At 35.5% G+C, this 14,550-nt stretch overlaps 1 protein-coding gene across 4 annotated transcripts in view; it reads left to right on the top strand.

The window, feature by feature from the left end:
* Positions 1–12,926, top strand: part of LOC123865289 (sodium- and chloride-dependent transporter XTRP3) — a 33,642-nt gene extending 20,716 nt beyond the window's left edge. The window contains exons 5-14 of one of the 4 annotated variants that reach the window (XM_045906240.1): positions 12–122; positions 701–942; positions 4,186–4,336; positions 5,148–5,349; positions 5,685–5,844; positions 6,336–6,498; positions 7,006–7,206; positions 9,516–9,593; positions 11,233–11,303; positions 12,313–12,450. In XM_045906240.1, coding sequence (XP_045762196.1) covers positions 12–122; positions 701–942; positions 4,186–4,336; positions 5,148–5,349; positions 5,685–5,844; positions 6,336–6,498; positions 7,006–7,206; positions 9,516–9,593; positions 11,233–11,301 — 1,377 coding nt within the window. In that variant the 3' untranslated portion in view covers positions 11,302–11,303; positions 12,313–12,450. Of the gene's footprint in view, positions 1–11; positions 123–700; positions 943–4,185; positions 4,337–5,147; positions 5,350–5,684; positions 5,845–6,335; positions 6,499–7,005; positions 7,207–9,515; positions 9,594–11,232; positions 11,304–12,312 lie in introns of all 4 variants that reach the window. The other 3 variants (XM_045906242.1, XM_045906241.1, XM_045906239.1) reach the window with 3 other exon arrangements.
* Positions 12,927–14,550: the final 1,624 nt, after the last annotated feature.

The raw sequence follows: 14,550 nt of genomic DNA, 5'->3' as shown, positions 1-14,550 counted from the left end.
TTCTATTTTAGGTGGTATACTTCACGTCCCTGTTTCCATATGTGGTGCTCACTATATTCTTTGTCCGAGGTATAACATTGCCTGGTTCTGCGGATGGAATTATTCATATGTATAAACCTAAGGTAATTTTAGAATCTGTGGGTTTTTGATATGTCCTTATACTTACTTAAAATTAGATACATATTATACTCAAAATTGCTTTTTTTTAATCTAGTTTAAGTATAAAGGTAGGTACTATACTAGCTATAGAAGTATCGAACTAAATATCAATTTCGTTATTATTCCCTCTTTTAAAGAACTTCTTAGGTACAAAAAGTTGAGAATTTCTGGAACGTATTAATAAAGGCCGTAGCTTTAAGAAGATCTCAATTTTTTCAATTTTTCAACAACACTCGGAAAGTTTGCTACTTTAAGCTGTCTGTTATTATATACAGCTATCTAGAAAGTCAAGCTTCCTTGTATTATTTTTTTTTTCAAGTTTTTGTTATGTAAATTTGTATTGTGGGGATCCGTCTCTTCATAAATTCTCACTTAAAAATCTGGTACCTTCAACATTTATTGTCAAGTACATTTGCTGACATTTTCGACTGCCAGTACTTGCATCATTGTTTTATTATTGCTGGCAAATCGATTCTGTCCTAGTTTAAGTAGGTTTAGATTTTATAACTATCAGTCCTACACAACAATATTTCTCTTTCAGCTAGCGAAGCTACTAGATCCGACAGTTTGGCTCGACGCAGCCACTCAGGTCTTTTACTCCTTTGGCCTGGCCTTCGGTTCCCTCATCGCTTTCGGCTCCTACAACCCGCCCAACAACAACTGCGTGAGAGACGTGTTGCTGGTGTCCGTGTGTAACGCGCTCACCGCTATATACGCCTCCGTGGTCATCTTCAGTATCCTTGGCTTCAAAGCTTACACTATGGTTGAGAAGTGTATTGTCAAGTAAGTGGTCCTTACTACATATTTTAATAAGCAGGTAAATTATATGTCATGTTGTGATTATCTACTTTATAGATTTTGTCTCCATTCCGTTTTCTCTTCGTCTTCTGAGCCATGCTGACTTTACGTTTTATTTAAGTATAATTGAATTTTGGACTTGTCTACTACTCTTTGTCTTTAGATTGCTCGTCATCTTCTTTGAATTTAACTTGTCTTTTACGTCTTTTACTATCTTGGCTTTGTCTTTCCTATTTTTCACTTACCTCACCTTATAATGCAACGTGCAACAAAAGTTTACCAATTTCACTAATTTCTCTAAAACTGGTTCTAGATTTCTAGTAGCTTGTAAAATCTAGGTTAAAATAATGTTGTTCGTGTAGATACCAGGTCATACACACAAATAAAGGCACTAATTACTAAATTATTTCAGACTCGACAATTAGGCATTCACCTCCTAAACGCCCTAAAGAATTACCATCCATTAGCCTTGACCTTATAAAAACGAATTCGCGAATAACGTTGAGTCATATCTAGCTTCCGAATATCCGATTACCTAAAGTACACACCTTCCAAAATACCTATAAAAAACAATGGAATAAATTTTTTTATTAGGTAAGTAACTACTTATTTACCAACTTTGATCTTTCAAAAAGCTTAGAGCCTACGTTCTAAAACAGCATCGTGACTATCGATGGACCTCAAGATTTTAAAGAGAAAATATTCCCCAAGGATGCAATAAGGGTGCAAGAACGTAATTCCACACGGACAAAGTCTCGAGAATAAACTTGTTACAGATAAATGCCTAGTCAAAATTGAATAATTTTCATTACAAAATCCTAGAATTCTTTTATCTATGGATGTTATGCTAAAATAAAAAGTACCTAAGTTTAAACTCACATTATGCAAAATCTAGCTAGGAAATATATCGACTGTAATTATTTCAATGTAAAGAATCACACTTCACACTAATATTATAAAGGAGAAAGTTTGTATGTGTGTGTGTATGTTTGTTACTCCTTCACGCAAAAACTTTTGACAGACAAAAAATGCTGGACGGATTGGGCTGAAATTTAGAATGGAGCTAGATTATACCCTGGATTAGCACATAGGCTACTTTTTATCCCGAAAAATCAAAGAGTTCCCACGGGAATTATAAAAAACCTACATCCACGCGAACGAAGCCGCGGGCATCAGCTAGTCTTTGATATTTTAGATTTTTAATAAAGAGAAGAACAGAACGTCATTGTAATAGCAGTGGATAATTCCTGTCCCACAATCGTGCATTATGCAACATCATACAAATGCATCATCAATCAATAGTAATGGAGACGGTTCAATCAGAGCCCTTGTTTACCGAAGCGCTATTGATATGTCATCCGATTCAGGGACGTTTGCCTGTAACGCTATATCGATTTTATTAATTGATATCTCGAGTTTCTTTATTTCGATTTGCCAATTGAAACAATGTTACCTACTGAGTGATTTAAATAGAAATAAAATCTATGATGGAGGGAACATACATGCCTGAGAATGCTCCATGTTCTCAAAGATAATGTGTAGCTTCAATCAAACACTATGAAGACTGAATCACGCTAACGAAGTTGTAATCTCAGAAGACTATAATGTATTGTAAATGTACAAGTTTCAAGATACAACGATCTTCCTTATTTGTAACGGTCGCGCCTACAATACACCGCGGCTCCGTAGGCACAATTCGCGCAATTGTTAAGTACAGTAGGTACAACCAAATTAATAATGCGCATGCAGATCTTCGCTAATTGTCGTATTCCGAATCATTGAATCGTAAGAGCCCTAAACAATGCACTTGCATTTTGCACCTTGTTATAAACAGATAGGAGTCAATATCATGTGTATCATACAACCGTTGCCGAACAGTGACGAAGATTTCTATGCGCATTATTAATTTGGTTGTACTGTACATAGTTTGAAAAAGTATGAATCGTAGAATGCCTCATGAGAAAGCTCAGAGTCACTCAGAGGGCGATGGGGAGAGCTATGCTTGGAGTTAATTACGTGATCAAATTAAAAATGAGGAGATCTGTAAGAGAACCAGAGTAACCGACAGCTCAGCAGGTTGGCTGAAGTGGTAATGGGCAGGGCACATAGTTCGAATAACCCGTAGACGTTGCGGTCCCAAGGTGTTGCGATGATGACCTCAGACCGGAAAGCGCAGCGTTGGGAGATTCCCCATTAAGTGGGCAGACATCTTCTACTTAATCAAGTAAATATTGGAGAAATAAGTTGATATGAGTTATAGGTCTAGAATAACAAAGAATAGAATAATAGGCCTACTAATACGTATGTATGGAGAAGCAAGTAAGAAGTAATTTTGACCCTTAAAAATCCGAATTGGTTTCGTCACTTATACAATTAAATAACGCGGGTGCCCACGTTTTTTGGCGCACCTTAACCTTGCCTGTCAGCTCCTGTCACGTCACAATGAGTGACTTCATGCTCGACTGCATCGCTTGAATCCGTTATGTAAAGTGTAGGTAGGACTTAGGTATATACCTACTTATCATAAAATTGTTCATCTACCAAAGTTCTTTACCAAAGTTTAAAAAATCCATTAAAAGTATGCTCCTGGCAAAAGCATATTACACAATCGAAGATTATGTAAATGATAAAAAAGCATGGATTTGACTCGCTCCAGCAATGCGCGGGTCTGCAATTGCTTGTATAGTATAGAATATTATTGTAAATTGAACAATTGAAAAGAGCAACCGCCGAGTTTCTTGCTGGTTCTTCTCGGTAGGAACGGCATTCCGAACCAGTGGTAAATTATTTGACGATTCAAAAGCACTTGTAAAAGTTTATTTGAATAAAAATCTATTCTATTCTATTCTATTCTATCTGCCCTATTAATACCTCGTCAAGCAACAGATGTCTGGAATTCTGTCCGCTTGTGGGGGATCTGCCATCGTTGCGCTTTCTGAGGTCACCATTCCAGTATAGTAGGAACCCAATGTCGATCGGTTCTTCGAGTACCCAGTCCTCGACGCGTTATAGACTGTGCACCTATCAACGCAGCGTTCTATGACCTCTAGCTGATGTCAGTCAGATGTTTTATTTGCATTGGGAACTTTTAATTTTTTGAGTAGCTTATCAGTAAACATCACCTTAGACTGAGACATCACCTGAGACTATCACCATAGCAAACTGTTCCTATCATTTTTAATCACACCAGTTTTTTGTAAACTTTTTCACAATTTTAATTTATTTCAGGGAAATAAAGATTCTAGCGCATAATAATATAAGCGGATTCGAGTGGAACTCAACTCAGGAGTACTATGAAGAGCACTTCGCAACCCTGAACAGCTCGGATGTTGCGAGACTCAACCTCACTGGATGCTCCATGAGCAAGAACTTGGAAGAGGTTATTATCAAGATATCATCCATACTAATATTATAAATGCGAAAGTGTGTCTGTTTGTCTGTCTGTCTGTCTGTCTGCTACCTTTTCACGGCCCAACAGTTTAACCGATTCTGACGAAATTTGGTACAGGGCTAGCTTATATCCCGGGGATGGACATTTTTTGCGGACGGACGGGGAGGCTACTTTTTATCCCGAAAAATCAAAGAGTTCCCAGAATCAGAGAGTTATGGTCTCGGGCAAAAATAATATTAGCACCTAGGTAGTTCTTTCAATTTTTACTATCGACTATTCGACTTCATCTAAACAATTCAAGCGACAAAAGTACATTAAAATGTCAAAAGGCTTTTAATATTTTTCCTGCCGAAATCCTTTTCAGAATTGATGCACTTTGAGATTTATTAACAATTCAGTTTACCTTACAAGTTATTGGTGTACTGCCGAGTTAAAGGTGTACCACTTGACTGAGACGGCTTGAAGGTTCATAGGGTAGGGTGCAGGTTGCGTGTCGGTAACAGTAACATTGAATTCCTCGATTTTTACGTCAACTATCACCCTCCCGCAACACACACCCTAAAAGCTGGGACACACCAAATGCGTATGCAGCACGTAAGCGTAGACGTAGCGCGTACCATGACGTTGTAATTTATGGAACCGTCTCAATTTTGAGATAGGCAAAACTTCAAGGTCGCGTCACTGATGCTAATGTTAACTGCTCAGAATGCTTCACGAGCCGTCTCCAGTGAAACGATACACCTATAGCTCTAAAGAATGTTATAACAATGGCGTTCAACTGTTTACATTTTTCCCCCAGGCTGCAGAAGGCACTGGCCTTGCCTTCATCGTCTTCACCCAAGCGATCCTCAAGTTAACCCCCGCTCCGTTCTGGTCAATCATCTTCTTCCTCATGCTGTTATCCTTGGGTCTCGGCAGCCAGATCGGCATCATGGAAGGAATGTTGTGCACCATCTTCGACATTGACTTCTTTAAGAGATTCAGCAAGCCTGTTATTACTGGTGAGATTACCTTGATACACTTTTGGTATTATACTTGGTAATGGTTGAAGAAAAAAAGATTAAGAATGGTTTTTGATGGTTGATCATAAGCCATTATCAAATCATCACGTAAAAAAAAAATTTACGAATTCAGCTAGTCACTTATTAGTTCTTTTATCAGTTTAAAGAGCAGTTTAGTTGTAATTCCGTTCATTTCACCGTATCTACGGGGATTCCTTGATATTTTGAGAGAAATCTGTAGATTTATTTTTGAAAACCATTTTACCTACGCTCATTTTCCCTCCATTTTATTACGTTTTATGTTTCAATCAATTGATATTGTTACCTTGTCCTAGGTGCCGTCTGTACTTTCTGTTTCTTCGTTGGTCTCATCTTCACCACCGGCGCTGGCGAATACTGGCTTAAGATGTTTGACTCCTTCGCCGGTACCATCGGCCTTGTAGTCGTGGCTCTACTTGAAATGGTCTCTGTTGTCTACATCTATGGACATGAGAAGTAAGTTGTTCACAGAGAAATATAATTTTATTGATATTGTCATCTCAGATATGACGTGACTTATTTCTGTTTTAAATTCGTAAACTCGAAAGGTTGAACCTACCTACCTACTCCTACACAAGGTCTATTTTGCTTACTTGGGTTAAAAAGTAGAAAAATAAAGTTGCAAGAACCCAAAAGCTTGATTTGCTATAATCCGCTGCAACCAGAGATATGATATATAAACGTATATAATATATATCATATCTCTGGCTACAAGAGACAAATATATGTATGGTGCAATATCCTCTCTTACTGCTAAACATACAGGAAAAGGCAACCACCAAACAAGCAATATGCACCCTATACACATGTTTTGGAGGATTTGTGTGGTGCTGCGTTTTAGTTATGGTTCCTTGTATATTATGGACCTCGCAAAGTAATGCTTGCTTCTATACAACAAAATTGGAGCTACTTCTATGCTGTAAAAATACCATTATCATTTACTTTAGGTTCTCAAATGACATCTACGAGATGACGGGCTACCGTCCGGGCTGGTACTGGCAGGTCACCTGGCGTTACGTGGGACCCTTCATTGTGTCCTGCATCTTACTATCGTCTCTCATCTTCATGATTCTCTACCCTCCTACTTATGGCGCTTGGAATGCAGCAGAGGTAAGTCTTTGGTATTCTTTGATCATCAATACTTTGTTTTGCAATGATATCTACAACACGGCAGCTGGCTGGCCTTTTTTAGGGTTGATAATTGGCACTGGCAAGTTACTTGGCGTTACGTGGTATTCTTAAACGCGTCTTGTATTTTGCTGTTATTTCTCGTCTTCATTCTTCTTTACCGCCCTCCTAGAGCACTTGAAATGCTCCAGAGGTAACTCTTTACAACGAATTGACCATCATTTCTTACCATTGTAATAAGAAAAGTACACTAAACTTAATTTAATTTAAAACTGTTAAACTTCGTGACAGTCTGCATAGTGTTTTTATGCGAAAAAGCACCATTTTGATTATTTCATTTAAAAGTTCATTTTCCGTCCTTTTTTAAGCAATTATTAGAGAGAAAAAGATGCAAATACCTTAAATTTCAGAATCGACGCCATTATTATATCTGACTAGTTAGTGTCTCATTTAGACAGACATTTTGAACTTGAAATCTTTGCTGTCTAGGGTCGTGTCGAAAAGACACCCTACCCAGATTGGGTGCTCGGTATCGCAGTGGCAATGATCCTCGCGGGAATACTCCCCATTCCGGTAGTGCTGCTGCTGAGGCGGTTCCAGTGCCTCGCGCTGGATGTGGACATCCACCAGGGCTCTATCAGGAGGATTGAGACCACAGTGTCCACTAAGGAGATGATGAGTGACCAGGATGTGAGTATAACAGGGGCTATTAAGCTTTTTTGGGAGGGGGATGTTAGATTCTGAGCCAATGTGTTATTGAATTTAAAAATAGATCGAAATTACTAACAAAATAAAAATATTCTTGATCGTAAAGTTTTTAGGATAGTACCGGAGATCATGTCAGGATGTAAGTATAGCAGGGATCATTGAGTTTTTTTTTTGAAAAGGGAAGTGCTAGGATCCTGGGCGTCAGGTTTTTGTACTATTGAATTTAAAAGTAGATCGAAATCTTGACCGTAAAAACTTTAGGAGCATGACCAGGAAGTTTGTAAGTGATTTAATTATTTTTAAGGCATTAATAAATGATTCAGTGTAATTTATTTCAATTTCATACAACTTTCAATTACTCTATCCAATGGTGCTGATTTTGTCTTATAGAAATTTTCAAAACATTATTGTTTAATTAATTATTAAACTAAATCTAGTTTTAGTTAATCAAAATTAGTTCGTCAAAATTATCAAAATCAGTTCCATTGCCATCATAACATACCTACCTACCTACCCAAATAATTTAAATATGCTAACTTTAAATGTATATCTATTGTTATATGTAGAAAAACCTATCGCTCTTTTAAAAACTAACACATACCTATTTTCTGCTATTAATTGTTGTAAATATGTTTGATGTTTCTTGTTTTTACAGTGTGTTATTATTATTTGAGTGGTAGCTACGTGATATTTTGGTCACCCGAACCGGATTTATGGACTTCAAAAAGCAATTAACCAACTTTTTTGTATTTTAGTGTACAAGAAACAGTATTTGCGAAAATGTATTTTAAATAAACACGATTTTGATTCTTCAGGATGATAATTGAAAAATTAAATACTTATCTAATTTATTAATCTTGACTTCACTCAGAAATATTTTCACATTTAATGAAAAATCTAAAGTTGCCGGTTTTAATTGAAAAAAAGGTGGTCGCCGAAAATTTTCACCTTTTCGATTGACTAATGATTTTGATTGATAACAAGTGAAATGCCAGTTTAGAGGAAAAAATATAGCAATGATTTTTTCAATGACAAAGTTGCATGGAAGTTGGCTTTGCAATCAGCAATCCACAAGATAGGTACTTATGATATAATAAATGTTAAGTTACTATTTGGTATGTTTTTTCTGAAAAAAAAAACTGGTGGGTTTCTTGCCAGCTCTTCTTAGTGGAATATGTTTTCCGGACCTTGTCTATTTATTCAGTTACTCCGAAATGAAAATATTTTAATTTTGATCCGAATTATCACGTAGTTATCACACGACTACATTAGACATGATTATATTATTGTGTTGGGTGCACAATTAGCGTCAAGCAAAAAGAGCTCAGATCTTAAACTTGCGCAGTGGGAGATTTATCGATCCACTTGACGGAGCACCTAGATAACCAAGGAACATATTATTTACTTAAAGAGCAGTAACTGACCAGGTTTTCCTGCTTTCCAGACAGGTGGTAGAGCTGTTACATAATTATTACCTATCATAAGAGACACTAGTTGGTCTCATCGCAAATATTTTTTAAAGTTTGAACCTGTAGAAAAAATACATAACAATATCGAGTCATTTTGCGGTCTTTGCGTCTAATTGTCTCGATAGTGTCCAGTTATCTACACTGTCATAAAATTGAATGTACCGTTATTCGAAGCTTAATTTAAATGAAAGAGGCACTATTTTTCCTGCCTTCACACATGTCTCTAATATTCTCTATTATAATTCCACCTTTCTAATTCCACCACTGGGCAGCAGGGTTAGGGTCTTTATTCCCCAAGCCAAAAAATATATATGTAAGTAACTATACTAATTTTTAATGTGCGACGCGATTTTGAAAAAGAAAAACCGGCCAAGTGCGAGTCAGATCCGCGCACTGAGGGTTCTGTACTTGGGTATTCTTTCCAACATTTTGCACGAAATTAAAAGCATACATAAAAATAAATAAAAATTGTTTTAGGATGTACCTACAGGTAAAGCCCTTTCATATGATACCCCACTTGATATATATCTTACTTTTAAAATGCTGATTAATTAATTATTATTTGTTCATAAACAGACAGACAGACAAAGTGATCCTATAAGGGTTCCGTTTTTCCTTTTGAGGTACGGAACCCTAAAAATGAAAATGGTGGATCGAACAATATGCCAATATTTCATCCACAAAGATTATGAAGTACCTAACCGATGGTTTACATTTAAATGGGATATAATATCTATGCGCAAAGACATAATACTGTCGTCCAGAGCTCTTTTTACGTGACGCCACTTTTCCCACTGTGACTAACCCTGGGTATGGGGCTAGGTGTTGTCGCCGGAGAGTGCGCCGCCGGCTCAGCTGCTGCCCGACGCCGCCGCTAAATTCACCATCGGAGACTTTGACGTAAGATTACCGTAGTTTCATAGCTCGTTCACACAGGCTGCGTAAGCGTAGACGTAGCGCGTACCATGTTGTAATGTATGGACCTGTATGAAACATGGCAAACCGTAAAGCGTGGACGTATGCATAACCCGGTGTGTTAGGGGTTTACGCGCGTCACTACGCACGTGTCACGTGTACGCAATTGGTGTGAATCGGCCTTAAGGTCTAAGAAATACCTACAGAGTAGGTACCTATTTTTAAGGGACATCAATGAGGCGAAAACTATAACTTTTACTACACAAACTATGGTGTCAATTTTAAACCATTAAAACTAAGTACTAAATCGTTTTTACCTCCTTGATTGATCCTTCCCATCATGATACTAGGTAGTTTTTAATAACTAGGTTTTGAGATCAATGTGAAGTAAAAAAATTGTTACAGTCAGCAAAAAAGAATATTTTTAAAATGGCTCCGATGCCCCAGATAGGTACCTAATATAACATCAGGAATCGAAAACAATGCGTGTTTTTATTATATTAATCAGAAGGACGTATCTTTGAGATCTTGTTTTTAATATTAATTGTGTAGAAAGCTACCTATGCAAATAGGTATTAGGCACTGACTTAATACCTACTTACCTAGAAATTACGAAAATCACATACAAAAGCATATAATTTTGTACAACAAAGATGGTCTGGAAGAAAACAGGATAGTTTTATTCACTACATTACGAATCTAAGTAGATATGTGTGATCATTGTGTGATCCAGAAATTCTTCACTTAATTACAGATGACCTAAATGACTAACATGGCTCTAATAGGATAATTGGAGTCATTAGATTAGGTGCGCATATATTTCAGGTTGAATTGAAGTTTAAATAGACTAAGTATGTCATCGGAGATGATAGAAATCACAAAACTATCAATATTTTCAATGGATTTTTTTTGCAGAATAGATATTTTATTAACTACTGATTTGTTCTAATATAACTAAGACGTGAGCTTCCTTTATGTTGTTTTTTTTTGTGTTTTTTAGGGTTGTCACCTTGTAGGTACCGATAAAATATTATTAACTTTGCCCAAATCTGTCATTTGCTAGGTAATTGAAAAATTACACTAGAACACTCGCAGAGTTTGAAAAAGTTTTTTATTTAACTTTTTTGAAGGGTAGCAGCTCTAATTAGTTATGTATATTAAATACAGCTTGTAACCCGAACGCTATCAAAAACTTAGCGTTATTATTATACTACCTTAACACACTCCTATGCCAATAACCATTTGCCTTATCTTGTAATTTAGTGAAGAATTTAGTATTTTTCAAACCCGCATTGTTTAGCGTGTAAAACTCGGGTCAATGCCTGCATACGACGCAACATTGAATTCGAGTGACCTATTTATGAAACGATCGTTGACCTCTAGCGTCAGTCAGATGTTTTATTTGATATTGTGAACTTTTAAAAAATACGGGATTTTTTTTCATTCCGTCGTTTTTTTTTATAGTATCTTATCACTGATATCAGTGATGATTACTGTTATCAGTAATCATCAGTACTATCACCTGTCTTCGTTTTTGCTAGCATTCTGGTTACACGCTGTATAATAATAATGGTTGTGTTAAGCTGTAAACAAATGTGTAAATATTTTCACTCTATGCACGTAGGGTGTGGACAGCAGTGACGAGAGACCGACCCGGCTTCCCACCAGCATCGTGCGGAGACCGAAAAAATAAATGTTTGTGTCCATTTAATTTATTGGTGCCAACCCTGTTGTACACAGAACCCTACTAAAAATAGTTCAAATCTTTTAATAAATAACTGTTGAGTTTTATGGGGGGTTTCTCTGTAAAAAACATTCCGAAATGGTGCTGGATATTTTCTGACAGATTTTTTATTTATGCATTTTTGTATTTAAATTAAAAATACAAAGCAAGATTTTATAAAAATAATGCAAATGTGTGAAAAGGTATTATACTCGAAAAAATAGAAACATTTTTTAACATTTCGCAAATTAGTTCGGTGATATTTTTCGGTAACTAATATTATGTTGGCAAATATAATCTTCTAGTAGAGACGGGCTGACACTGAGTTTAGTTCTGTAAAGTTTAGTTTATTTAGTTTTGTGTACCACAGGTTTGGTATCATCTGCCACTTACTTATAAGTTTGATATTTAATATGTGGGTGTACGGTTTTAAACAAATCATATACATAAAATTCACCTTTTATTTTATTTTTGTCTCATAAGAATTTGCAGCTTATCCTAATAATAGATACTAATTATTATTTATTTATTTTAGGTGAAGGAGTGAAGATTTTCATTTTGTACCAGCAATTTTATTTTAAATTAAATAATTTTTTGCTACGTTTAGTTTTAAGGAATATAATTTTGTAAATCAGTTTTCTATTTGTTGTTTATATTATAGTGTTTTGCTAGCTGGCTCGTTTATGTTGGTTGTAAGAAATTGCTACTTATCCTTCATCATCCTAAAATATTCATATTGCATTTAAAAAAAAAATGCTAAACGCTATTGCGAACCATGCTTTCTAAGTTCTAACTAAAAAAAATACCGTTCGCGTTACTAAAATTCAATTTAATATTGCCACATTTTGGCCACCGTCATAATATTTCAGAAATTAACACAAATCTTTTTTAATAATTACATTTTCCTTAATAATATACAAGAGGCAAGTTTTCTTTTATTATGTAATATTAAATAATTTTATTCTCTTTCTATTTTTACAGTCCGATTCAGAGCCAAGTCAACCACGTACGGCCGTTCACTACGAAGACTCGAGTAGTAGTGACGATGAGATTCTAAATGCAAAATACTCCACCGGAACCGGAATCCGTCTCTCCATGAAGCCGATTGGCCACAATCCGAACACATTCAAGATGGACGTTGTTGACTGACCGTTATATTTTATTTTTGAATTTGGAACTATATTTTGTTTTTGGATGTGATCTATTTGTAAGTAATTTATTGTATGTACATATATTTTTTTGAAAAAATCTGGGAACTGGTTCTCTTAGAATTCAAAATGAAACTGACTTGTTAATGCAATTAATGGCATTTTGTGTTTGAATGTTAAAGACGTCAAATATTTTGTCAAAGAGAATCAGAATAGCACTAGGTATATGATCTATTAACTTCATCATATTTCTCTTTATCTTCAAATTAACTGTATATTTATAGGTCTAGGTACCGCTTAACTTAAACAGTTCGTGGAGTAGGGTGCGGGTTGCGAGAGGGTGACAGCGATATTGGTTTCCTGGATTTTTACGTCAACTGTCACCCTCCCGCAACCAGCGCCCTATAGATCGTTTCAACGAATAGTTCCTATGGCGTTATGTTGGCTCCCCTGTCGGTCTAAGTCATTGGGTGGTCATTGGCACCATATTGGCATGAGAAGACGCAGATTTTGTTTATTTTCATTTGATTTTCATTTCATTCATTCATGAAAATCAAATGAAAATAAACAAAATCTGCGTCTTCTTATGCAAATATGGTGCCAATGACTTGGGCAGACAGGGGAGCCAACATAACGCCATAGGAACTATACGTTGACACGATCTATACCACAAGCCGTCTCAGTGAACAATAGGTATACATACCTATTGTTACATTTATTTATAATAGTTTTTCTTTTTTCAATCCACATTGTTATGTGACAATTGAAATAGGTACAACAGATACCTACTTAACTATTGATATTGTATAATGCGAAATGATTGAAAAACATTAATTTAAAAGCAGCTATCACAGTAGTTTATCGTTATAAGAGACAAAATTATACAATAATATTAGATAATTAGTTATTAATAGGCATGTAGTAAAGTCGAATTCAATTAATTTAGGGGTTAATTTCCCGAAATAAATGTAGGTATGTACCTAGTTAGTACCTACTTGAATTGCAAAGTAACTTTAATATGAGTGCATGAATGTGAAATAAATTAATAAACTTAATTCATAACTACAAAAACAATGACAACATTTTGCATAAGAGTATAAAATATGTCGTAACTAGGTACGGATTTAATCATTTTTTGAAATCAATCTTCATCAAAACCAAAATCTTCAAACGTGATTCGAGATATTATAGTTATTTTCAAATTCGTTAATTTAATTCCACATTTTAATTCATCCTAAGTATTGCATTTTTACGAACTGTATTTTGAAATAAAATTCCTTTGAGCTCGATTTGAGAGGTAACTACTTGGATTTCATTTCGGACCGAAGTAATGTGAGAGTTTAATGAATTACTTTTCACCGCAGGCATTTTAATGTCTGCCAAATACAACAGCTGTTTTGAGACTGCTATCTTTTACCGAGGTTTTTTTTTAAATATGAAGTACCACGTAACTAGGTAGACTCATGAACTTAAAAGATCTAAGTATTTTTTACTACTTATATGATCAAACCTTTTGCCGAATGCACTCATTTGGAAAAAATGGATTTAATTTTACTTCAACCGCGCGTAAAAGTTACACGCACTTTTTTTTTTTAAATTGAGTATCATTATTCACGTCTAATTCTACTAAGTATATACCAAATTGTAACTAAACTTATAACTTCTGCTCAACAGAAAATTAGTGTTTGCAACAAAAAATCAATTTAAACCCAACCGGTGACCCCGCCGTACAAACGAAGGAAGCACAACTATCGACCCACTATCGACCAAATCTCTGTAATTACACGTCACGCACACAAACTCAACATAAATTCTACGAAACTGGTCACTTAACACCTTCCGATACGCATTTGACACAACGTAGTGATTATATTTTTTTGTTTGACAGTTCAATGAAATAATTTAATTTTAAATCGTATCGTAATCGTGCTGTGCAAATTACACAACTTCAAATTGAAGTCTAGGGTTGTCAGAAAATAAATGGGGTAATTTTGCCTAAAAATGAGCAATTTTTTTTCATTATATTTAGACAAATTTATATTTTATTTTTGATGACAATCATAATATAACT

Source organism: Maniola jurtina, chromosome 5 (genome assembly GCF_905333055.1).
Source record: "Maniola jurtina chromosome 5, ilManJurt1.1, whole genome shotgun sequence".
NCBI classification, from domain to species: domain Eukaryota; kingdom Metazoa; phylum Arthropoda; class Insecta; order Lepidoptera; family Nymphalidae; genus Maniola; species Maniola jurtina.
The sequence above is the reverse complement of the archived record's forward strand: the minus strand, read 5'-3'. Positions and strand labels throughout refer to the sequence as shown.